This window comes from Ctenocephalides felis, unplaced genomic scaffold (assembly GCF_003426905.1).
Source record: "Ctenocephalides felis isolate EL2017-DRISC unplaced genomic scaffold, ASM342690v1 CF-g0.4_SCAFFOLD_01886, whole genome shotgun sequence".
In the NCBI taxonomy this organism is placed as follows: Eukaryota; Metazoa; Arthropoda; class Insecta; order Siphonaptera; family Pulicidae; genus Ctenocephalides; species Ctenocephalides felis.
In genome coordinates this window covers 27064908-27091419 of record NW_020538040.1, presented here as the reverse complement: position 1 = coordinate 27091419, position 26512 = coordinate 27064908, and the positions used below count along the sequence as shown (strand labels likewise).

Here is a 26512-nt window from a genome sequence, read left to right as displayed (position 1 = left end):
CACGTACAAAAATCACACCTGGGTTTAGTTGAAATAAAACTTTGGAGATAGATGTAACAAACAAAACTTATATACAGATTCAAGTAAAGAAGATTGGATATAATGCATAGTTTGAAAGATGTGGGCAAATGTGAATTACAGGTGACAGTATATCTTGCATTTGTATGATTACATTAATTGTAGTTTATGTTAAGAATTATTTAGAAACAAGTCAACTTTCTTGGAAATGAGTAAAAGATAAATTATTCGTTATAGTTGTTTTTTGTCGTTTCTACTTGCTCCGGCAGATGTTACTTACAACTAATTGAGATAAATTGTAACACAACATTTTATCTAGAATTTGATTAATTGTAAAATAATGAACAACATTCGTGGGATTATTAACTTCCCGTAGGGCAAGTTATAGTAATCGCAAAAAAATCGAAAATGAAAATTTTTATATATCTTTACGTTTCAGAGGTTTCTGAACATTTTGGCATACCTTAGAAAAAATGGATGTATGTGTGTGTGTGTGTGTGTGTATGTGTGTGTGTATGTGTGTGTGTATGTATGTATGTGTGTGTATGTATGTGCGGATACAAATTTTCGTCGACGATTTCGGGAACACGGATCAACCGATTTGAATAATTCAAAAAACATTCGATCCGTATTGATAAGGAGACGTGCTGATTAGTTTTTGGCAAAGGCAGGTCAGACCGTTCCGAAGATACGGGGCAAAAAGTTCCGAAAACGGTAACTCAGTTTTTAAGAGAACGGAGCGTCCGATTTTAATAATTCAAAAAATATTTTATTTGTATTGACAAGATGAAGAATCGATACAACTTTCATGAAGGTAGGTCCAGCGGTTTCGGAGATATAGAGGAAAAAGTAAAAAAATGAGCCATTTGGCGGTCAAAAATGATCATTAGACATATGCACATCAAATTATCAGACATTTTATAGAGATTTTAACAATAAGTATACATTTTGTTAACATTCCTATCGGTTCCGTACCAATGCTTATGCGTTAGACAGCGACGCGGCGCTTACGCGCTTTATATTTTGTCCCTATGTAGTTAAAGCAGTACGATTGCTTTGAAAAAAAAGTTCAGATCTTCCACAATATGTCAAAATAAAGAAAAAAAAATTTTTTTTCAAAAAAAACAAATTTTTTTTAAAAAAAATTTTTTTTTAATTTTTTTTTTTTCAAAAAAAAATAATTTTTTGTACAATTTATAGTTTCTCAAAAATCTTATTTTTTCAAAGTAATTTTTTTTCAAAAATGTTAATCGTTTTAAAAAAAAATAATAATTTTTGGTACGGGAAGTTCCAGCAATTTGCCTTAAGGCACGATGCCCTAATTGCCTTAAGACAGAATTCCACTTACAGCTAGTTTATATTTGATTCGGGAGAGTAATAGTTACAGCAACTTAACATCTTTATTTCGTAGAAATATAATCAGTGGATCTTAAAATATATTAATTTAAAAACAAACTGTCACAACCAACCCCTAGCTCCACTTTAGGTATAGATTATATAAAATTACATGTTTTTAATTTTACTTCATAAATATGCTTATTATTAAATTCATTATTATGTGTAGCAATGAATGACCCAAAAAATAACATTTGTAAAATAATCTGAATTTTCATATATTTGAACAATATAATACAAACAATATTAGATCCCCTATTACAAAACCTCTCGAAAAGCGACCACGTGTTTTCGGTATCAGCGAAATGTCACAAATCTTCCTTACCGAAAACGCTAAACGCTTCCTTAAAGGAATAATTTGACACTTGTTAAACCTTATTTACAGAACGGCGTCCCTTTCGCCCCAAAATTTCTTATCTTTTTCTTTCTCGCAGGGAAATAAGAAGGGGTGCAAGTATTATTACTGACACTTGTTACATGCCCCAAGACGTTCGTGAGTAAACATTCCACCCTCCAACGTGCCATCTTTTTCTCGGAAGGACTTCGACTCTTTCGCGCTTCTGTGGGACCGTAAGAATGTAAGAAAGTAAGAAAGCGAATCCCCAAATTGTTTGCATAAGAAGAGGGAAGAATGTTTGCGATAAGTGGTGCCGTTTTGACACTTGTTGCTTCGGAAAAATGTCTTCGGCGAAAACGGGAGATTTCGATGCTTGCTACTTATCTCGACGAAATAATTTACTTGTTGGTTATAATGATTAGCTGATAATAACAAGTCGGGATTTGAAAATATACGTTATTTTATGGTATGAATTTACATAATCAGTTTGGAATTAATTATTAGGATCAGTTAATTTTAACTAATATTTGAAATTTGTTATCAGCCATAAATGGTATGTTGATTAAAGCGAAACTTTCTACTGGTGGTAATTTAATAGTGTTAATCAAAAACAATTTTGTGTTAATTGAAAATACTTGAATCAAAATATTTATCATATATACTAATATGAGGATATTATTATCATAAATGTTAATAGGAGAACCAAAAGGATTGGTAAGAAGAAAAATTCAGACGATTGATGACTTACGCAAAAAAAGAAAATGCAGGGAACTGAATGCCAAAGCACAAAACCAGAAAGCATGAAAGCAGAAGTTTGGGAAGGAACATGCTTAAAATTGTACAAAAAAGTGATTTATAGTAATGGAAATAATAAAAATGAAGAAAAAGAAAATCATTGATGTGTGGTGCTCTTACATTATGGGCCTGCCATCGGACAGATTACCATTTATTATTATTATACTAATATGAAATAATGTACATTAGCAAAGATGGAAACTAACCATTTATTATCATTTTATATTAATTCAATGCTTTAATTTTTCGACAAAAAAACTTATTTAAATGAGTTAAAGATGATATATTTTTATTCACGAATACATAAAGTTTGATTTTATCATTTAAATTTAATTTAAAAATTATCATTTCTAAATTATTAAGTTAATATTTTATAATATATTATTAAGCAGTATAAATAAAGAATATTAAATGATACATAAATGATATTAACATAATCGTATTGAAATAAAAAAACGATTTTTGCTAAAGTTCATTTGATAGAGAAAAAATTAAGCTAGGCTCAAACCCTTTTTTTTATTAGATATACCTCAAGAGAATAAGATTAAACTTTTTGAAAATTCTCATATTTTTATATTTAATTTTTAGATGCCAAATAAACACTCATTAGACAATAAATGATGTGTAAGAAAATAAAATTTAAGTTTTATTATCTTAGAAAACTTATTTTTTAAGGGGGGCGATACATGTAATCGCCTTAATTTTTACCATTTTTTGAGGACTTTTTAAACTAGAAAGGAATGACTGAATCTTTTTGAACTTTTTTAGGGTTATTTATTATATATTAAAATACACAAAAAAAAAATTTTTTTAATTTTTTTTTTTTTAAATGGCTGCCGTAAAAATAAATCTGCCAAGACCCTCTCGGAAAACGCCATCAATTTGCGGGCGTTCTCACTTTTCGTGCGGTGATTTGAAATCAAAAAAATTAGTTTGTACGTGTTCATAAAACATATATCTTCTAGTTAAACCAAAAAAAATTTAAAAAAGTCACAAAATCGCAAATTGGCACACCTCAGAAAAAAAAGTTCGATTTTTCACCTTTTTTTCAATGGTTTTTTTTGGTAAAAGGGTTAATTTTTGAAATTTTTTTTGGAATGTTTGAGGTTTAACTAGAAGCTATTACTGTAAAGTAGATGTGTGCAAAATTTCATTGGAATCGGTTGAGAACTTTTTGAGTTATCCCGCCCGCAAATTTCAAAAATGTCGTTTTGAGAAAAACGCGTTTAAAGTTTTGACACATAGAACAGATAAGAGTTGAGGCGTGGCACTTAAATGAGTTTTTATTGTATAAATAATGATAATTTTGTTTTGAATATTTACAGGCATATTTTTGAGATATGATTGTAACGATTTATGAAAAAAAAAAATTCGATTTTTTTTTTCGTGTTACATGTATCGCCCCCCTTTGAGAAGAGAAGACATTTGGAAGAAATCTATTGTAATGTTAATGTTTAAATTAAATCTAGATCAACATTTGGAATTATAACCATGAAAAATTTGATAATATAATAATACATCAATTCCTTACATTTAAGCAACGGAAATATCTCATGTGAATGTGTTTCGTAAAAAAATCATTCGACAAGTACCAGGAAAGTTAAATAAAACATGTATTTTATCGATTATTATCCTAAATAGTAATTATAATGAAAAAATATAAAATATAACTGAGGTGTTTTATATATTTTATTTGTTAAAAAGCCTTGATATGTATACGAGACCGTACAAAGTAATATGTGTTACTTTTTATATAATTTATCTTTTAGAACTATAAAAGTTTCGTTTAGAATCTAAATGATACATTTTAGATGTTATAATAATTTATGCATTTTATCGAAGAAAATAGGTTGAATGATGAAACTAAAATCTATATAAATTATTATATTTCAATCATCGAATTCTTATCTTAAGGTTACTATCGCGGAAACTACAATACGGACAATTGGAAAAATCATGCAGATTTTTCAGATGCAGATATCTTGAAAAGTCCTGAATAGAAGATAATAGTCTAATAGTCTAGAAAAGCCAAAACTCTAGAGAATTCTCTAAACTTGGTAAAAACTGGTAAAATTGAGTATGAGTTGACTTTATACATTTTAGATTACTTGTATCACGAAGTGCCTTAATAAAAGATCAATATTAAGAAAAAAACGCACAATCCAGAAATTTACAGAATAACAATTATTCCTTGTACATACCTCGTCCGCTTCTTCCGACAAATCGTAAGTCGTTGAATTTAGCAACCTGATTCTTCATAACCGCGGTGCAATTTCTTAACTCCGCGCAGAAATTTTCATCGTTTCCGGCACGAAGGGTAACTAAGGTTCCGTCAGTGACGTCGCCAAGGGACACCACACGGAACGAGGCGGGCAACGTCTTGTTCGAACGCCAATGTGCAGGTAACACTGTGCATACCTGAAAATAAAGTTAAAGAAAAATAATATATTATAAAAAATGTAAAAGATACAAAAATTACTAAAAGATTTAATACGTTATGTTAAAAAATTTATTGGCATCTGAATCTAATAGTAGCTCACAAGCTTGATCTAACCATCAGAAGTTATAAGAATAAACTATCGACAGATATATTTCAATATGCATTTATATTATAAAACCATTTAAATGTGAATGAATAAATAAAAATCCAATAAACAATTTCTCATACTTATAATTAGGTAGAATAACTATTTCGACTTTACTTATTGATTTGTATTTATATTTTATTATTTATATATTTATATTTTTATTAGTATCTCAAGATAAAAGTTTATATTTCTGACGTTCAAAAGTATGAATATGAGTATGTGCTTTTATTTTATTTTTTATTATTTTTCCTATTTTATTTTCAATAGCAATCAAAATACAGTACAATTCTATGAGCTATTTGGCTTATATCATTCTTATATCTTTCAAACACACATATAAATTATTGTGATAAATGTTATATCCATAGTTAGATAATCACTCCAATAAGTGATTCAACAATTTTGTTCATATATACAAGGTGAAGCTAAGGGTTTTCAATATTATCTTTGAGAAGCTTCTTAAGAATGTGAATGCAAATTTTGACTTAGTCGACATTTTTTTTGTAAAATGCTTGCACCAAATTTATTCAAACTTTTGATACGTTCAAAAATCGTTGGAAAAAATAAGAGAAACGACAACGTTTTCGCAAAAATCGTGATGCGTCAGTTATTTAATTGTAACACTCACTGTTTTTTATAAAAAATATCTTATTGTTAGTGTTTTTCCCATAATTAGCAGTGTAACATGATTCATTTATGTGTTTTGAGCAGTACAAGATACAAGATCAGTTGGGAATCATAAATTAAGTAATTAATTTCTGACAAAAGTCAGTTATGTTTTATCGGAATTTTAAAAATTCACAAATATCATTAAATAAATTTGAATCAACCAAATTGTTTCAGGATTTCGGGAAATTGCAACTTTTCTACAACTGACACATTGTTTTTATAGAGTTGTTTCAAATATTTTGTTAACAATGAAAATATTATAACACCAAAGCGCAATATATTTGCTATAACCAATTCTGTTTATTACATTTGGATATATGTGACTATGTTCTATTCAGTACTTTGATTAAATGTTATTAATTGCAAAATATTATATCGTTTTAAGTCAGACACAGTACTGACTTGATGTGATCTTAAATTAACGTAGAAAAGTTTACTTATTTATAACAGCTAATTGAACATCCGTATCAAAAGAATATCAATTGAAGTTTATTATTATCTATCATAATTATAATAATCTCGATATAAGTTGAGCTGTTTTAAGTAATTTTAATTACATTAGTATCATTTTAATAATTATATTCAACACTAAAAATTCAATTTTAATAAAGTTATATAATTTACGTAAATTAATTTGACAAATTATTTTGCTAATATTCTAATAATTTTTTTCGTCGTTAGAATGGTAACTTTGAACACTTCACTATTTTTTAATTAATATTTATATTCTAGCATTTCATTATAAATATAATTTCATATTTTTAATTTATTATAAAATATATCATGTCATTTGTTATCTTAAAAAATGATAACTCTGATAAAATGCTATATCTGTAATTATTTATGAACAAAAAACAAATTATTTTTTTTTGTAATTAATCTATAATAAATGCATTTTTTCAAAGAACATAGTTGCTTAGAATTTCTTGCAATTTCGTAAGATATAAATTAATTAAGAAATAACTTTCTTTAAAATGAAAAAATATATTGAAAACTAATTATAATTATTATAATATCAAATTATAAATTAATATCTAAATGATTAAACTTTTAGAATAATTTGAAAACTAAAAACACGTGTAGTGTAAATAGAAATTATAAAAAATTAAGATTATTGATATTGTAATGAGTTAATTTATTATAAATTTGAATATTTTGAAATATCGATAAAAATAATTAATAAGGTACCAGTGTAAAATTTTTTGCCCATAAAATTAAAGTTTTAATTTTTGTATTAATTTCAGATAAAATTGAAAGAGAAAAATATGATTTTGTAGTCAGAACTCACAAATTGTGGACTGCCAGTCTTTACTAGCTCCCCTGGATGTTCGCTTAAGAAATCTCCAAGAGCCCTTTCTGCAAGAATGTCAGCTGTCATTTTACCGTAAGCTTCTGTCAAGGCGTTGGAACTTGCAGAATTGGGGGCAGTACCACCGCCTGTGGCGGTAGGGTCTGTCACTTCTCTAATATTTGTGGTGTCGCTCAACACGTTGCTGTTGATGCCTCTTCCCAAATTTGTAGAATTCTGATTTACTGATCTATTGGAAATTGATCTCTGACTTCCAGGGACAACAATTGGATGGTGATTGGTGACACCACTTCTAACTTGTTGATTTTGGTTCAAAAGACTACCGGTCTCTAGTAAATGTCTTCCAGACGTAGGACTTATGGATAGATTCGTGGCGTCGTTTGCTGAAGATGGTGTGGTAGTAGATGATATTATGCCAGAGTTGTTGGTACTTGATGATGTTAAATGCATTTTATGGATTGGATTAATTTAAACTAATTTTTGTATGAGTACTATATGAATCGACATATCATTTTAGTGTATATCTTTTGGCAATAAATATTGGTTTTTATGAAAAATGACGATAGATTATTTTAATTTGTTTCCAATCACACCATTTGTTTATATTGTTTGCTATTCTTAATTTATAGTTTATATTTACAAGTACTATTTTAATCACTTTTCTTGAATTTGAAATGTCAATAAATAATTATAATTAGTAAAATATCATAACGAAAAGGTTAAACAACCAACAGATTTTAATTGATATTTATATAGAAACAATAACTAATTATATTCTTTACAAGTAAATTCTTTTCTAAGTTTAATAATTTTAATTGATGATCAACAGTTCAAATGTGAATATTTCTATACAATTTAGTAATACGGATTATTTCTTGAAGGTTAAGTTTTTCTAGTACAATTTAAACTCTGCTTTTTCAAAAACTCTATTCTTTTTAATACTTTGTCGAAAACATCTATTGCCATTGCTTAGAAACAATGATTTTTTATTTTTCTAAATATCAGTCAGTATTTCAAATACAATACTTTAGCATTTGATTTCAATTGAAATCCTCGTTAACCAATGTGTTCGCAAATATCATGCCGACTAAATTCACGTGACGATTTCTCTCGTTGTAACTTTCATGTGGGTTATTCTTCATTCACGATTTTTCACATTTTTTCACATACACATGAGCACATTCCGTTTTTATGCACGTTTACTTTTACATATGAACTTTCACACACGTAAGTACCATATATTTTTCACCGGCCTATCGATGCGTCAGTCAAACAACATGCGCGTTGTTGTTGTTTTTTTGCACCACCACACAAATAAAAATAAAAATGAACGAAAAAAAATTCTTTACACGTATACGCACGCACTTGTATATTCAAACACTTTCCGTACCATATGAGCACACAGGCACAATTTCCATGCGTGTGTGGAAAAATCGCGCATATTCAGCGAGGTTTTGTTTTTTAAAAAAATACCGCGTCACTCCGCGATGTCGTTCGGCCACGTTTTTCCGCGGATCCACGTTTCTGTTTTTCGCGCCGTCACGATTAGTTCGATTTTAAACTTAGTCCTAAATTAACACGTTTGGCTTACGGACGTTTGTTCGTCTATTTGTTGCTTACGAGGACGAATAAAAAACTGAATGTTTTTTTCTAACACTTTCGTGTAGGTTTTCGCTTAAGCCTGGCATTGGCGGAGAAAACGCGTACTTCTCTGCACCTCACGGTATAGCGGTATTAGAGCACTCTGGCATACAAACGACGTGTGTACTCTCAAATGGTTGCTCCAAAACCGCTAAAACATACATACACAGACTCATAACATATACTTCGTGCGCACATGTAACCAAATGCACGTACACCCTCGCACGCGCACACTAGCGCAAGCGGGTTCGTCTCCCCCCGCCTGCACATGTCTTTATATAATCAAAAGTAACACCAACACATGGTAACCCTTTAAAACCGCATCATACATACGCACGGGCACCAATACTCGAACAAAAGCGCATGGAAATGATTATTATTTACATACACGTTCAAAATATGCGAAGTTCTACACACGCGAAAAACTTTCAGTGTGTATAACATACACCGTAAAATGTGGATATGCACAATTATAATACATTTAGAGTTTACCGTAGAATTGCACACAGGCAAATCCCATAGCCACGCTCACTTAAGCAAAATCTACGTTATGTGCAATTTTATCGCTATATTTACTATATTTACCGTAACACGATTTTACTATACAACGGACCAAAGCACATATGCACAGATACACAGACTCGCTTAACCCTTACCACGCTCGAACTCATTACATGAAAATATAATACAGTGTGTTAAACAGAGAAGGATATAATGTAGTGAATTTCCTAAAAACCGCAACTCTGTAACGCTACCTCTTTCCCACTCATTATAGCTGCTAATTTTCAATGGTTTTGTCTTTGTCTCGTTCATTACGTCCGCACAGTTGTGTATTGCACTCATTAGACCGCCACGGAGATAGCATCTCTTTCTCTGGCACTGTACATGCTGTCTTTGTCATTATCATTAGCAGACTCGCGCGCACGTGGCGAACAGGACAACAGGATTTTAGGGATCCCAACAGACATAAGCGAGAAAACATCGAAAACAATACAAGTTAGAGCAAGACCGTGTTGACTTTGGTGTCTTTCGGTAATTGCTAAAACAAGACAACATCATCATTGAGGTAGTCTGATAAAGACAGAAGCGATGCACGAAAAGAGCAAATACGAACCTACAACTTATAACAAGCACGACAAAGACAGCCGGGTGGTAGGAGCGAGCATAGGTATCTTACATCACGTCGCGACGTCTGCGAAAGAGAAGACTCAACACTTGCGGTGTCTGCGCCCGTACCGGCGCTGCCTGAGCTTGAGTATGAGTAAAGCGCTAGTTTGAAACCGCCAGCGCGAGCGAGCGAGCGCTACGGCAATGCGGTTTTGCCGTACACATAGTGCGGTAGGCGTGGCTTTGCGGCTCCGCCGGTGGGTGGCGGGCGGCCGGCGGCGGCGGCGGCGGCAGCAGCGGAGCACGTGGAAACTCTCTGACACAGACACCGACTGTGGTCGAAGAGCTAGCTCACGTTTTCAATGGATTATTATTATCCGATATTAACGTAAACACATAGAATCCTAATTTATATCCGTCAAAATATTATACTTAGCGTGAGCTTAGTGTTTTACAAAAAAATGTATATATTTGTTACAATTCAGTATAGTTTCAATATCGGAAATAACTTATTTGAAATATTAAAATATCATTACAGCCAAGAACTTGATACTTCAAACGTATCTGATGTTAAAGTTCATTCCTCAATTGAAATACTTCATAAATTATATTATAAATAAAATATTTATATTAAAATTATAAAAACTGGCATTAAAACTAATACAATGCAATTGAAATTTCAAAAACCAAATGCAACTGCAAATATCAATAAAGAAAAAACATTCATTTTATTAAAATTTTATTTGTGGAGGTACTAAATATGATAAAATTCTATATATATATATATATATATATATATATATATATATATATATATATTAGGGTGGTCCTTAAAATGGTCATATTCGAATTTTCTTGCTCCCAGGGGCTCAAATGGTTCCAAATAGATAAAAAACAATTCTCTGAAAGTTTTAGCTCTTAATATTAACGTTTAGATAGAGCAAAATTCAATTAAAGTTTTGTATGAAAATAGCATGGAAAAATTTTCAAAAATTTTAAAAATGTTTTTTAGATGTAATTTAGCAAACGAATGAATGAATAAAACTCATTCATTTGACGCTAAGTTATACCTAAAACATTTTTTTTAAATTTTCAAAAAATTTTCCATGCTCTTTCCATACGAAGTTTGATTGAATTGCGCTCTATCTAAACGTTAATATTCAGAGAATTGTTTTTTATCAATTTGGAACCACTTGAGCCCCTGGGAGCAAGGAAATTCGAAAATGACCATTTTAAAGACCACTCTAATATATATATATATATATATATATATATATATATATATATATATTTTATAAAATCGCGAAAACCATGACAGCAGCCATACGGTGGAGCGATCGGTTAGATTACAACTTAAAAACTGGCAGCGATTATTTTGGTATAAAATCAATTTCTCTAAATCACCGTCATTTTTAAAAAAATGAAAAGTATAAAGTCAATATGTTATATTTTACGTTGGCAAATAAATAAATTTGCAAAAATAATAAAAATTCAATAACAAAATGTCACTCAATGAGAATAAATGTAATACAAAGATAAAATGATAAGTCTATGATTAAATAATACTAAATAATATTTTCACAACTAATTGAAAAATATCTATGCAGTTTTTGCAAAACTATTAATTTTTCCTATATCAATCAAATGGTGCTATGCATGATGCAACAATTTTCATGAGGATTTGCCAACTCATTAGTAAATTACTTTATAATCCGGGTTTTCAACTTCAAGCGATATTTATAGCAAAATGATATTTAGTTTCTAATAAATAACAAATGTACTGTATTAGTATTATTTATTTCCAAATCGATAATACTAATAAATCGTAGTCTGCACGAAGGCAGGTCGATGGTGTAATCAATGATTTCTTTTTCCTTCTTTGTTTATTATTCTCATTGGCATTTCGTTAACGCAATATACTTTTTTATATACTTTTATACATTCTCCTTTCCATACTTCTGCTTTTATGCTACTTGTTTTTGTGTTTTGGCTTTTAGTTTCCTGTATTTTCTCTTCTCGTGTAAGTCCTTAATTATTTGCATTCTTCTTCTTACCGGTTCTTTTAGTCCTATTTTACCTTCGACGAGTGTGGAAGGCATTTCTTTTGCAACATGGGTCCGATGCAGTTTTCTATTAATAGAATTTCTTCTTCGACTACTTTTCTCACCACTTCATTTGATACCTTATCTGCCACCCATTCGCCTCCAGCACCACTTTACAAAACTCTCCAAATAAAAAATTGCCATTTGGCGGTCATGATCATCAGACATGGGAACATCATTTTATCAGATATTTTATGGATTTTAATAATAAATACATGTGAAATATAGAAAATGTATAAAAAATTAAAAAACAGTATCTAGCTAAAATTTTGACATAATTAGAAGAAGACGCAATAGCATTAGTAGGAAACTGAAGAAGATGGATCCAGAAGATAGAAGAATGAGCAAAATTAAGATAATGTAAAACGAATTAGAATTATTTTAATTTAGAAGTAAAAGTAACAAACTAAATTAAAAAATAATATGGAATATAAAAGTGAAATGCTGTAGGTGACTAACTGCTTCATAAAAGCGAGGCCAATAAAATTTAAAAAAAATTATAATAATAAATACATATTTTGTTTACATTTCTATTTGATCTCCAAAATAGCTACTACGGCTACATAGCAGTCAAGCGAGTGTCGAGTAATTTCAAAATATAAAAAAAAAATTAAAAATCTTCAAAAGTCTTTGTGTTCAAAATTACCAAAAACCTATTTTTTAAAGTTTTCTTTCCAAATTTCAAAAAACATTTCATTCATGATACGGAAAGAATAAGCAATTTGTCTTAAACCACGATGCCATGCACCACTAGTTAACTTCCTGTAGGGCAAGTTATAGTAATTGCAAAAAAATCGAAAATGAAAATTTTTATATATCTTTACATTTTATTTATATTAACTAAATAAAGTACTGTTCAAATTTTTAGAAAGGCAGGTGCAACGACTTCGGAGATACGAAGAAAAACGTAAAAAATGAGCCATTTGACGGTCAAAAATAAACATTAGACATATGCACATCAAATTATCAGATATTTTATGAAGATTTTAACAATAAGTATAAATTTTGTTTACATTCCTATGGGTTCCGTACCAATGTTTACGCGTTAGACGGTGACGCGGCGCTTACGCGCTTCGATATTTCGTCTTTATGCAGTGAAAGCAGTACGATTGCTTTGAAAAAAAGTTCAGAATTTCCGAAATATGTCAAAATAAAGACATTTTTTTTTCAAAAAAAATTTTTTTTTTTCAAAGTAATTTTTGTCAAATTCCTAGTTTCTCAAAAATCTAAATTTTTTGAAATCATTCTTTTTCAAAAATGTTAATCGTTTTTAAAAAAATAATAATATTTGGTACAAGAAGTTCCAGCAAATTGCCTTAAGGCTAGATTCCATGCACCACTAGTTTATTGTTATGAATAATGCGTTTATTGTAGTTTTTGTTGTTGTTTTGGGCTTATATGAATGAATGAAGATACTATTGATATCAATGATTTTATATAATCCTGTCTTAGCACCTAGCTCTCCGTCGATTTAGGGTCACTTGTAGTCACACGAACGTCGTCCCGTTCGCCGCTCGTTAAGTATAAGTCACGATGTATATAAGACATACGCTCCAACACAGGCGCCCGAAATTCGCGGGTGTGTGTAGTTTCTGCGGTCGCGCTGTGTTCTGTATCTAATTCGGAGGTCTGGTTAGAATCCAACGACGGACCAATAAGATTCCTCGAGGATTCGCTCGCTCCGTGCGGCGTCGACGCTTCACCGCCAATGTGAGCAAGTTTCTTCGAACTATATATACCTTTATATGGATTGTCCTATGGGCACCTTATAGAAGCACATGGACTTCTAAAGTGTTTAATTACAAGCGACTGAATAAGTTTTATATAAAACTTAGTTAGTCGTTATAGTGACAAAAATTGATGGGAGTTGAGAAAATTAGACAGTAGGATATGGGTTAACAATTTGCGTTCAGGAACCTCATTCCCCTTTCAATTTTCTAAAAAAGGCTTTTATATGGCTCAGACAAGTGTCTAAATTTACAAAAGTTACAATGTTTATAAATTTACAATTTTATAATATCAATGTAACACATTAATCGCCATATCAGTCATATGTGTCCTGCGCTAAAAAGTTTGACATGAGCCATATCAGACATAGAGTAAGGGGAAGCACAAAGGTCCAATTCCACTTTGAGCAATTATATTGTGAAAACCAAACCAATTATATCTCACACATTTAACAAACAACTATCAAACTATGTTCAGTAAAACTCCCAGCTAATAATTGTGGAAATGTGTTTTTTGTTTGCTATTTTTAAAAAAATTGTCACCTGGTCCTTGTTACCCTATAGACGGAGTAAAATGGGATAACCGGAGCGTAAAGTGATTCAAAATATTATTTTCAATTTCAAAGAAGTTTTACAAAGTTATAACTAAATTATTCAACCAATGCAAAATATAAATTTCATGCGTACATTTTTATGGAGATAACACTGTATATAACCTTGATCTGGTATTTTGTCAGGAAAAATCATCAACAGAATGAAAACAAATATATTTAACTTATCTTTTGTAAAATTGCTTTTTTTAACTTAATTTACTTTTTTAAGTACTATTTGGTAATGTTTACACCTTAGCCAGGGTAAAAGCTCAGATGGTCCTTTAACAATACATCTTATAAAACAAAAAATAGAGTATACCTAAAAGTTATGATATACCTACAAGGTCTTGTAAAGTGAACAACAGTGCTCAGAACATAACTAACAACAAAAGTAAATACTGTTATGGATTTTCAAACATTGCTGTTTATCTCCCGATGGAAAAATCGTAAGAATCAAGTTATGGCTGGTTATACAACTTTTTCCCTCTATTTTTAAATATTGTTGTTAAAAAATCCTAACTTTATTTGTTTTTGAATTATCGGTAGTGGACTTTTTTACCAGCAAACCTTCAAGCCCCACTTACTCTATATGAATGACATTCGCGATTTGGTAAAAGGCCACGTTAATCATGGATGTCTGACGAAAACGATAGCTTTGCATTATTTTACAAAGGCTTATTATTTTACAAAGGACTTTCAGGCTACATTTCTTGGCTTTCAATAACTGGTTGACAATTTCCAAAAATCTTTTCCATATTATTATAGAATTTTACATCTAAATAAACATTTTCACAAATGAATATGTCAACGAAATATTTTCTTATTGTGTTAGTATATAACAGATTATTATTTATTTTATATATTATATATTTTATATATTATTTCATTATTATATATTATTTATTTATTTTAATTTAATATTATTTATTTCTATTAATTTCAATTGTTTAAACTGAATATTTTTTGTCTTAGTTATTTAAATATATAAATTATTAACAAATATTTATATAATATGAATTTATCGCTGAAAGTAAATATTTAGATGCTGATAGTTATCACGTTCAAATTAAAAAAAACTATATTTTTTCTCAAAAATTTCAATAATTTAGCTTATAACTTTTAATTTATAATTGCCTTAACTAGATTTCCATTTATTATATAATAATAATTATACAAATAATGTTTCGTATATTTTTTGTGTTAATTGTGTAAATATATCTAAAAATATATGATAGCAATGTACAAACCGTATTGGTTTCATTTTTGTCAATATTTTTTATTCGACTAAACTGTAAATCTCTGTTAATACGATTGCGTCGGCGGTATGCCAACCAGACTGTGGAAACAATACAATGGCTGCAAAACTTTTTTGAACGAGGTTGTAGAACTTTTTTTAGAAAATAATGTTTGATCATTGTTAAAAATTCTTCTACGTGAGATGTCGGAAAAGCGAAATCAAATATACCTATCTACTTTTTACATCCATACAAAAATTGAATGAGGTGAATTACAGTATATCGGTGATATATAGGAGTTTATTACTATAGAGTATTTATTATGCTGTCATAATGTCATATAAATATTGCAACACATTTTATCCCAATCAGCATAATATATATGTTAAAAAAAGAAGAACATCAACAATTCCCAGAAAAAAACACATTTCATCAATATCATTTTATTTACATATGACGTATGAATTCAGTAGTTTTTGGTAGCTTTTTATTATTATACTTAGCTGAAGTTTAGATTTATTGATGTATTGGCAATAATATTTTCTTTACAATATATAATAGTTCTTACTTTTTTACAAAAAAGTAACTAAAGTGATTAAATATTATCATTTTTTTCTTAAATTTAATTTATTCTGCATTCTTGTAGATAAAACAATAAGCAGAGATATTAACATATAAAAAGGGATAACATAATTTGTTTATAATAAATACTTCCAGCAAAAAATCTATTAGAATTCTAATATAAAACAAAAATAGAAAGAAAAATAATACAGAAATGAAGAAAATAATATAAAAATTACTAAATGAGATCAGTGGGTAATTTTCACTTCAGTCTGCGCTTCCAAGTACACTTGGCTAGCTAAATCGTTTGGATGGACGTCGACTCTGCTATAAAAAATACCAACATCTGCTATAAGCTTAGCTTATAATTTATTCGTGCCATTAAATAAACTAAATCTTATTTGTAGTATTCTAGTCCATATTTCAAATTAAAATATGTATTAGATCCAACGCACCCCTTAATTTTGGACAGCGCTGTTCGAAACTCCGCAAGCGCGAAAACAAGTACGGCCGCATTTATCTCAAGATTTACGACATTTCAAGTGAACAATACAAATTCTGTCTGGCCTGTGTTTTTGTTCGAGCACATGCCTGTTGTTCAGTCGAATCCATTGTAATGCGTAAAACAATGAGAATTTATAGATCTGAGATCTGTAGCCGTTTGCGTTGTGTCTATCTTTCGACGTCTGTTCTTATTTTAATTAGTGACCAGTGGCCCCTTTCTGCTCCGCTCAACAACCCTAGGCGGAGAATGGACGGCGGCCACTGGGGGTTTACAATCTGAACCGAGAAGATGGATAATAGGGGCATGGTAGGGACGGTTTGCATTGCACGACGAGGAAACGGAACACTATTCTATTCTATAGATGTGTGGGCAATGGGGAAATCTTTTCAAAGTACTAATTGTAAGATATTTAAACAACGGATTTATGTATGATAATCAGAATTTTGATATCAACACTTATATGTGTCGTAATTTTGATTTTCAGTAGGATAAAATAGCATCCAATATATCGCTGACCAAACCAAAGTTTAAAACTAGTAGTCTAATTTATAAGAGTATAATTCACCCTTTCACTACGAGCGTCGTCTATAGACGACATCCACTTGACGTGTGAACAAATGTCTGTAGATGCCATCCAGTGTGACGGATTTTTCTTGAATATTTATCACTCTAGGTTAAAGTATTAAGAATTCTAATTTGTGAATAACATCTCGCAGAGTAAATTGTAGTAATTGTCCAAACATCGAAAATGAAACTTTTTGCATATCTTTACGTTTTAACTGTTTCTGAGCATTTTGGCATACCATCGAAAAAATGGATGTGTGAGTGTGTATGCGTCGACTTTTTTGGTAGAACCTCTCAACCGATTTGGATGATTCTAAAAGCATTCGTTTCCTGCTTAATGGGGATTAGTGCTGATTAGTTTTTGGCAAAGGCAGGTCCATCCATTTCGAAGATACAGGGCAAGAAGTGTCAAAAATGGTAATTCAGTTTTTGAGAGAACGGAATGCCCGAGATCAAATGAAAAAGTATCATTAGACATACATACATCAAATCATCACACATTTTATGGAGAGTTTAATATTAAGTACAAATTTTATTTATATTTCTATGGGTTCCGTGCCAATGTTTATCCGTTATACTGCAACACAGCACTTCGATAATTTGTCCCTAAAACAGCTACGCAGTGCGATTGCTTTAAAAAAAACTCAAAATATAAAAAAAATCACATTTTACAAAAAATAAAGAAATTACAAAAATTTCAAAATTCTCAATTTTAATATAATTTTTGTTCTCAAAAAATTTAAAGCTTTTTTAAAAATTTAATTTTTGATACAAAAAGTTTCAACAATTTGCTTTAAATAAATTATAGTATAACAAATTTGTAGAATTTATTAAAATTATGCTCGATTCTGACCGTCGTATAAAACAAAGCGGACAATGAGACCGCTGAACCTGTCGTTAAAAAATGTGATAAGTACACCCTGTGTAAATTTTCGTCAGGGTCACCAGTTTAATAATTTATGTAAATGATTTTAAAAATTATTGTATGAAATATATAAAAAATATTTGATAGTTTAAAAAATGAGCTGTCATAGCTCTATTCTTTTTATCCTCCTCATAACCAAAGCCAACACATGTTGCTACAAATCTAATTTCAAATTATTTTTATATGTAGAACTCCAGTACTGTTACTGGAGTTCTAATAATCAGCATAATAACCTATTGAAATTTAATTTCTGATTGCTATTTAATTATTGTAAAAAAAAATATTTTGTCAATCGAGGAATATATTTTTATGAACAACAACAAGAATCAATAGCGTCCTAAGAGCTGTTATGATTATATAAGTACACGTAAAAACATATTAATTGTTTCTGATAACTATTTCTCAGGTATTTTTAAATTGAAAATTCAGTAATAGTTTTCTGTTTGATATTTTATTCTATTTAATATTTATTTTTATCATTTATCAAAAATATATTTTTTGCCTGTTGAGTCGGTCATGCTTTTTTATGCCAAACAAAGTGCAATATAAACATAACTTTTAATTAACGAATTTCTTAAATAATCACAAAAGTTCCAAATCATTATTGAAATAAAATATGTATTGAATATATTAGTGAAACCTGATCACCACCCAACCCAAGATATATCAAGATCGTCGAGTATTGTTTTGGTTGCGTATAATATTTCATAGGACTGGTTTAGAACGATAGTAGCCGTAGGAGTTTAATAAGGATGGCATATAAAGGATGCGAAGCAGTAGCTCTAGTATAAACATAAGGGATTATATTAAGGACGAAATAGTTTTAGCGGAATGCAAAAAGGGTTTTTGCTCGAAGGCCGGGGGTGATAAATTAAATACAAAATGAGGACGGACCCAGTAATGAATGGATACGCATGTGAGCAAAGGGCGCTAACGGTACACAGACACACACACGCACATATATATATATATATATATATATATATATATATATATATATATATATATATATATACATATATCCTAACAATTATACTTGCGAATATCCACTGTATTTATCATTTAGATGTGTATGCATATGTCTGTACGCCTAATTCCTGGAGGTCAGCGCACTTGTACAAAATACATCAGGGTTGTAGTGAACAGTTAGACTTTCCATTTTTTATTTTAAATATTTTAGGAAAGCATTTATTTCTTTAATTCTTGATTATTGTACTCTCATTGGATTCTTATAAGTTCTTAGGAACCCATCCTATAGACTAGGTTAGATATCCGATCTTATAACGTTTTATTAGTTCTCTATTGGACTCTCATTATATTTTTATTGGATCAAGTTCTTACTTAATTCGTATTAGATACATGTTTTTTCAGATTCTTGTACAATTTGTATATGGTTCTTACTAGACATAATCCTATCTACTCTCATTAGATTGTTATTTGACTCTCATTGGATCCTTATCATATTCTTATTAAATTCTTATAAGATCTTTCTTTATTACATTCCCATTGGTTTCTTATACATATCGTATTCTTATTGATTATTACTAAGTTCTTGCTCAATTCTTATTACATTTTTAATAAGAATTAAAAATATTTTGTTTGATCCTTATCGGATTCTTGATGCATTTCTTATTACATTCAAACTTCATTACAACTCAAATCTTAAATATTACAACATAATAAAAAAATACTAAAATCTTCTAAATCGAAGTGAATTCCATCTGAATGGTTACTCGTTTCTAACTAGATTCAATCTGGGTACAATATCGCCAAGTATTATTAAAATTTTGGATGTTTCTTTTTAATAATAGATTGAAAATATTTGCGACTGAAATATTTTGCACTTTTCTGCTAATTTTAAAGAAACTGCACGTACCAAAAAACTAACCAACGCGAGTGCTTACCAAGTTTCATCTAATGGCTTTTAAATTTTGAATTTGGTTGAGAAAATGCCGCCGATAGGTCAAAAATAGGCTCACAATCAGCCATATATACATACACAAACACACTTTTTCAAATTTAGGTCTCATTGAATTTAGAATGACTTGAAATGTCGAGAAAACATGAAATTAGCAAATTAGCAAATTAGCAAACTTAATAAATTAGTTAATTATTACTACTATATAAATATATTTAGCTTAAATTATTTTTTAGCTTAAATGCGTAGTCATAAAAGGTACTCTAAAATTAGTAATTTTAAAAAATATTAAGTGATTATATATTATAATATTATCAAAAACTATTACCCAAAACTGTTTTACTAACTTAATAAATTCACTTAATCAATATTTTTAGTCAGTACTTCAAACCCGTGTTGAATGTTTCGATAAAAATGATATCACGAGCAAATTAAATCACGGCAGAGCATATCTGCTACAACCCTTTTGACCGTCGTCCGAACTTTCTAAAGCTACTGCATGTGTGAGGGTCATTTTCACTGACAAATCGCTCTTTGTGCAGTATATGGGAGAAATTAATATCACGCGCGCCCTTATTCAAATCCCTTTAAAACCATGCGCGCCTTCTATAGCTCACAGATTACGCGGACGCTCCAGACTTACATGGGCAGCAATACAAGCACTAGCCCTTCGCAGATGCATAGGCACATACATAGATACAAAAATACACACATATGCATACATACACACTAGAGTTAGGCAACTCCGAAGTGAGTTATATCCGAGGATCTAACTCCTCCTTGGAAGTGAATCCGAGCGGAGTTGTATCGGAGATTTTCTCATATCCGACATCTCTTACATTTATTGGTAAATTTGTTCAAATTATTATTTTATTTACATTTATTTATTCATAAATTATCTGGTTGCCTGATTGTCTAGTGGTCCCTTTATAACAAAAGAATTACTCTAATATTACAATATTTTTATTGTCTCAATTTTGGCATGACAATTGAAAGCATATTGAAATGCTTAAAGTAGTATTTTTTTTATTTTAATACTTAATACGAACAAAAATGTTTGAACTCGATTTGCTGAAGTGTGTGTACTCGATTTTCCAATGCTTAATAAATCCTTAGATATATGAACAACGCACTATATAACATATTCGAGTATCAGGTTGCGAAGTTGTCGGAGTTGTTAAGTAAATATAACTCCTCTTTGAAGCGGAGTTAAATCCAAACCGATCCGGCTTCGGATATAATATGTCCAACTCTAATACACACATATATTTAAGCTATCTTGATAATCCACTTCATAAATTTCCTTTAATTTAAAATTTCAGAATAATCCATTTAAGGTTTTCTGGATATTTATTATTTATAATCTTATTTTTGGTCACCCTTAAGTCACCCTTTTTCGATATTTTTTTCGTTTATAAATATTTCATGAGTTTCGGGGATATGAATGCCCTTTTTTTTAGAAACTTTGGAAAAAATTAAATTGAATACTCACTAAAAATCAAATTGAAAACAAACCTCAAGCTAGAAAAGTTTACTATGAATATAGACTTATGAAGCGTAGAAAAAATGTAGAATTTTTTTGTATATATATTGAAAGTTTTTAATTTTAAAATATGAAATAGAATAAAATTTAGAAAAATCATAAAAATAAGTATAATTTTCTTTATTTTAGCATTAGCAATGTATATAACTTATTCCTTTTAGTAATAGATAATAATTTTACTTAAAAATTGGACAAACAATGTCATATTTAATTTTCATAATTAATTAATTACACATAATGCCACAAAAATATAGAAAAAAACATAAAAGATAGAATTCGCTTTTGTATAAATTTGATTTTATATGCAACTAATAAGAAATGAAAAAAAGCATTTTTTTCATAATGCAGCTTCCAGCATTGATTTGCAAACATATTTACTCCTTATAGCCCCTAGATAATCTGCAAATCTATTTACTCTTCATAGCCTCTAGATAATCTGCAAACATGTTTGCAGTTACTTCAAAATATGTTTGCAAATTACTCTCCAGCAGGAGGCATTAAATCAAGCTAAGACTTTGACACTTGCGCACAATTCAGCCAGCATGAAGTTGCCGGCGAAGACAGATATCAAGCTGTCAAGCATTTCAGATGTCAAGAGCGCGTCGACCATTTTGTTCATTTTTATAACAGCGTTGCGTCGGAGTATTGTTTTTTTTTATCAAGTTCGCTTGTTTCATATTTAATATTAATATTTTTTAGCTTTTCGTTATGATTCATTTCTTTTGTGTTTATTTTTTTAATGTCCGTTCAAGTTTATTCGCTTTGGCTTCTTGATTACGCGCCTATTTAGTTCTTATTTTAATTTTAGGGTTATGTTTTAGGATTCTTTTCATTCAAAGATCATTTTAGTCTAGCTTAGATTTTATACAATGTTTTAGTTATAATTGTGTTTTAAAAAATTATTTACGCTTACGTTTTACGCATAGGGTTACATTTTATCATACAGTTACATATTTATAGGGTTTGGTTACGATCTTAACCTTAATTCAGTGGAAGCTAACTGAAACTCAACAAAAACAAATAGAAGGTTCAGTAAATGAAATAAAATTGAAACACTTTTGATGTTATAATACTAAATCGAAATACTTCATGTCTTGGAATTGACATATATATTTCGTTTTTTCTGCAATATTTGCTATGAGGGAACAAGATATATTGTATTTTAACGTAATATATTGTCTAAGGTAAAGGCTATCATCTTGGTATGAGACAATATAATAATCATAATAATAATAATACTTGTTTGGCTGTGATAATAATGATCTTGACAGGTTTTAGCTGTCAAAGTTATGAATCCAATACATTTCAACTTGACGGCTAACTTCTATTTCGTCGCCAACTTCATGCTGGCTGAAATGTGCAAATGTCAAAATTCTTAGCCTGATTTAAGGTGGTGTCTCTCCAGCAGTAATTTGCAAACATATTTTGAGGCAAAAAAACTACTATGTTCAATAGATAAAAAAAGCGTTGTAAAAATCTGTTGCACAAGTTATTTAAGGATTAAAGGACTAAGAAACGACCGAAATTAGGATTTTAATTAAGATTTCCTCTTCTGAGACTTTGACGTTTTTTAATTTTTTTCTTAAATTTTTCGCCCGATTCTTGACTTTAGATTTTTACATTTTTTAGGTAAATTAAATTTTAAGTATATTAAAAAATACATAAGAAAACATATATCGCACACCCAATCCAGACAACCTTTGTGTTCTCTAATCAACCTAATCCAATGCATTATCACTGCTAATAACTGAACCTAATAAAATTCTATAGAGATTACATCAAAAGTAAACATAAATCTCTGAATTTGTATGAATATGTAGTATTTCATCAAAACTTTGATCATAACTACTTTGGTCTATTCAAAGCAAACATTAGGATTTTGTTTGTTTAGGATTCTTAAACGGTCAAACCAAAGCTTCAGAGAGTTATGAAGACTAATAATAAAGGACATTTATTAATTTAATATTTACTAAATACACAAATTTTAATATAAAATAACGCATAAAATTTAGGGGAATAATGCGCCTAGGACTACAGCATGTATACAAACATGAAACAGAATTGTTAGTACTTTTAAAAAAATGTTTTATTTGTTGGGAATTGACATCAAATATAAAAAAAATCACGAAAAAATGCAACAATTTATATAAACAATTTGCAAAATAAATTTAAAAATATATATTTAAAGTACACTTTGTGCTTTACTTAACAATATATTTTTAGATAAGATATTGGATTAATAAACAGATTTAGGTGTTGAACAATTTGTAATATAGTATGTAAGTATAAATCGCATTTTTTTCAAGATTTTATATATTTTAAATCAAATTTTTGGTTATTTAGTTACAATTATTTTATGAGATTTGAGATAACATATTTTATCATTGCATAAAATAATAATAAATTGAATTTTGTAATTTGAAAATAGAGTTGAAAAATAAAAAAATAATCATTTAAAGAGATAAAAGCATGTTTTAATGACCGAGAATAAAAGTCAGCAATATTTATTAAATGAAATACTCCTTGAGCGATGCTTTTGAAGACCGTAATGCAAACTGTGCTGTATACATTGCAGGAGCATTTTTCTTTCATCACAAGTAAGTAATTCTAATTAGAGTCAGAGAAATTCTAAATAAGAACATGAAATACATAAAATTATTTATATTTGCATAAAAAATAGATGAGTTTATCGAAAGCATAAAAGTTCATCTTATGTTCCGCCTTTAAAATATTTATTACTATTTATGTATTATTAATTATTATTAATATACGGCTTTTTATATAAATATAAATAAATAAATAATTTGTTGTAAATAACAGGCCCACAAAAAATATTTACTTGTTTCAACAGGAAATAGAACCACTAAGAACTACTTGCTTTATAAGTTGTTTGTTGAAGACTTAACCTGATATTTCACGAGAGGCAAACCATCGGTTGACAATTCTTCTATGTGTATTGATTTTTTTAGATTTATATCTAATAGTTATGTGTGTATGTTGCAGCAATGATCTCGAAACACTATTTCAATTCATATTTGAGATCTATGTCAGACATCATATTGCTTGATACCGAGCTGACCAAAATTGAGATCGAACCTGGAACTAAGAATTGCTAGCCCACATTCATTACATTCAGAAATGAGGCGATCAAAGGCAGGATTTAAAAAAAACCTCTATCGCATAAGTTCAATAATATACTATCTAAAGCTGTAAATTCCAAAACCCAATATTTTTTTAAACATTCCTAACAAAACCAAAAGTTAAGTTGGAATAACCTTCTTAATAAAACCAAAAGTAATTGGAATTAAATTTTTTTCTATCATGTTGTAATACATTTTTTTCATTTTTTTGTTTTTTTAACAGAAATTACAACTTACCAAAGTTGTTTTATGAGTTGTTTTTGCTAATGGATTACCATTCAATAGGTTGTTGTGTGTTATATGTCTGTTTCCTTATTATACCTATTTCTGTTATGAAATATTTTATATTAGAAAGTTGTAATTTTTTGAATGTGATAATAATGTGATAATAAGGTTAACATTTATGCGATAAAGCCTAGAATGACACTTTTTACTTGCAAATATATTTGTATCTATATTTTCAAGACCAAATGGTATCGCTACTGCTTGATATCAGGTTTCACGCAACGCTGGATTTGAACTAGGAAACTTGTGGTTCTCCCACAGCGCCACAGACGAGTACCCTTTACATATTTTTGAACGAGTTTTTCGGTACCATATCCGCCGAGTGGTCATTACATAACACACACACACACACACACACACACATATATATATATATATATATATAAATATTATATATTTATATAAAAAACTTTTACAATAAGAAATTAACGACATTATAATAATTAATTATTTATATACAGAGGAAAAAAATTAGCTCTTACAGAATTAGTCTATCTTCGATGATGATGCCGATATTATTTGAATATGTGTGGCCTTTCATCTGCAGTAAAATTAGAGAACACACACATTTTATGTTTTTCTTAGCGGTCCATTTCTCTTAGCCCAAGTAAACAATCTAGTTAGTATGCATCTGCTTTTAGAAATTTTGCTAATAATTTATCATCGAAGTGAGAAAAGTAGACGCCTCATTTGGACCCTCTGCGCGTGCCGGCTGGACCTCACGCGAGCCGAGTATATCATATTACGTGTGCTAAATTTTTGGGAAGAACAGATGCAAACAGATTTTATTCAAACGAAATATTAATTTATGTAAAACTAATTATCACATATAATAATTCAGTATTCATTTACTATAGCATAGATTTTTTATATTATTTACTTGTTACTTTTAGAGGAAAACGGCGGAAATATAGCTCAATCCGAAGCATAAGTGGAGCCTCTTAAATATGTTTAATTTGATCCAGAAATCAGTACAAATTTTACATGTTATCAATTAACCTGCATTAATAGAAATAATAGAGTAGGAACACAATGGTTAAATTTAACTTTTGACAATTTTACTGTAAAAACGAAGCCAACTAAATCGAAACCAATAATATCTATCTTCAATAAAATACCTTTCTAATTCATCATTGCAGAACTATGTTGTTTACTATTTTCCAAAAATTTGAAACCCATAGGTAGGGTAAAATGGTACAGCCAAGAGGCAAACAGATCCAATGTCTTATTTTTAATTTTACGAAATTTTAGATACATTATTCAACCAATGCATAATATAAAGCTCAGAGGCACATTTTTTACAAAGATAACACTGCATATAACCTAGATTTGGTATATTGTCAGAAAAATTCATCAGCAGAGTTCGATTAACTATTAATTTAATGTATGTCTTATAAAAAATGCTCTTCTTAGCTTAATTTACTGTTTTATTTACTATTTTTTATTGTATACATCTTTGCCAGGGTAAAGGTTTGCTTACCCCACCCACGTGTAAACTTTTATAGAAGGCATACAAAAAAAAAATTACGAATTTAACTGAAAAATTCATTTAAAC

General features: G+C 29.6%; 1 protein-coding gene across 1 annotated transcript in view; it reads right to left on the bottom strand.

Annotated features, from left to right (window-relative positions):
* LOC113374800 (segmentation protein Runt-like) overlaps positions 1–26512 on the bottom strand; it is a 105292-nt gene that overhangs the window by 34386 nt on the left and 44394 nt on the right. Inside the window, exon 3 of the mRNA XM_026614766.1 lies at positions 4747–4963. Within this exon, the coding sequence (XP_026470551.1) occupies positions 4747–4963 (217 nt within the window). The remainder of the gene's footprint in view (positions 1–4746; positions 4964–26512) is intronic.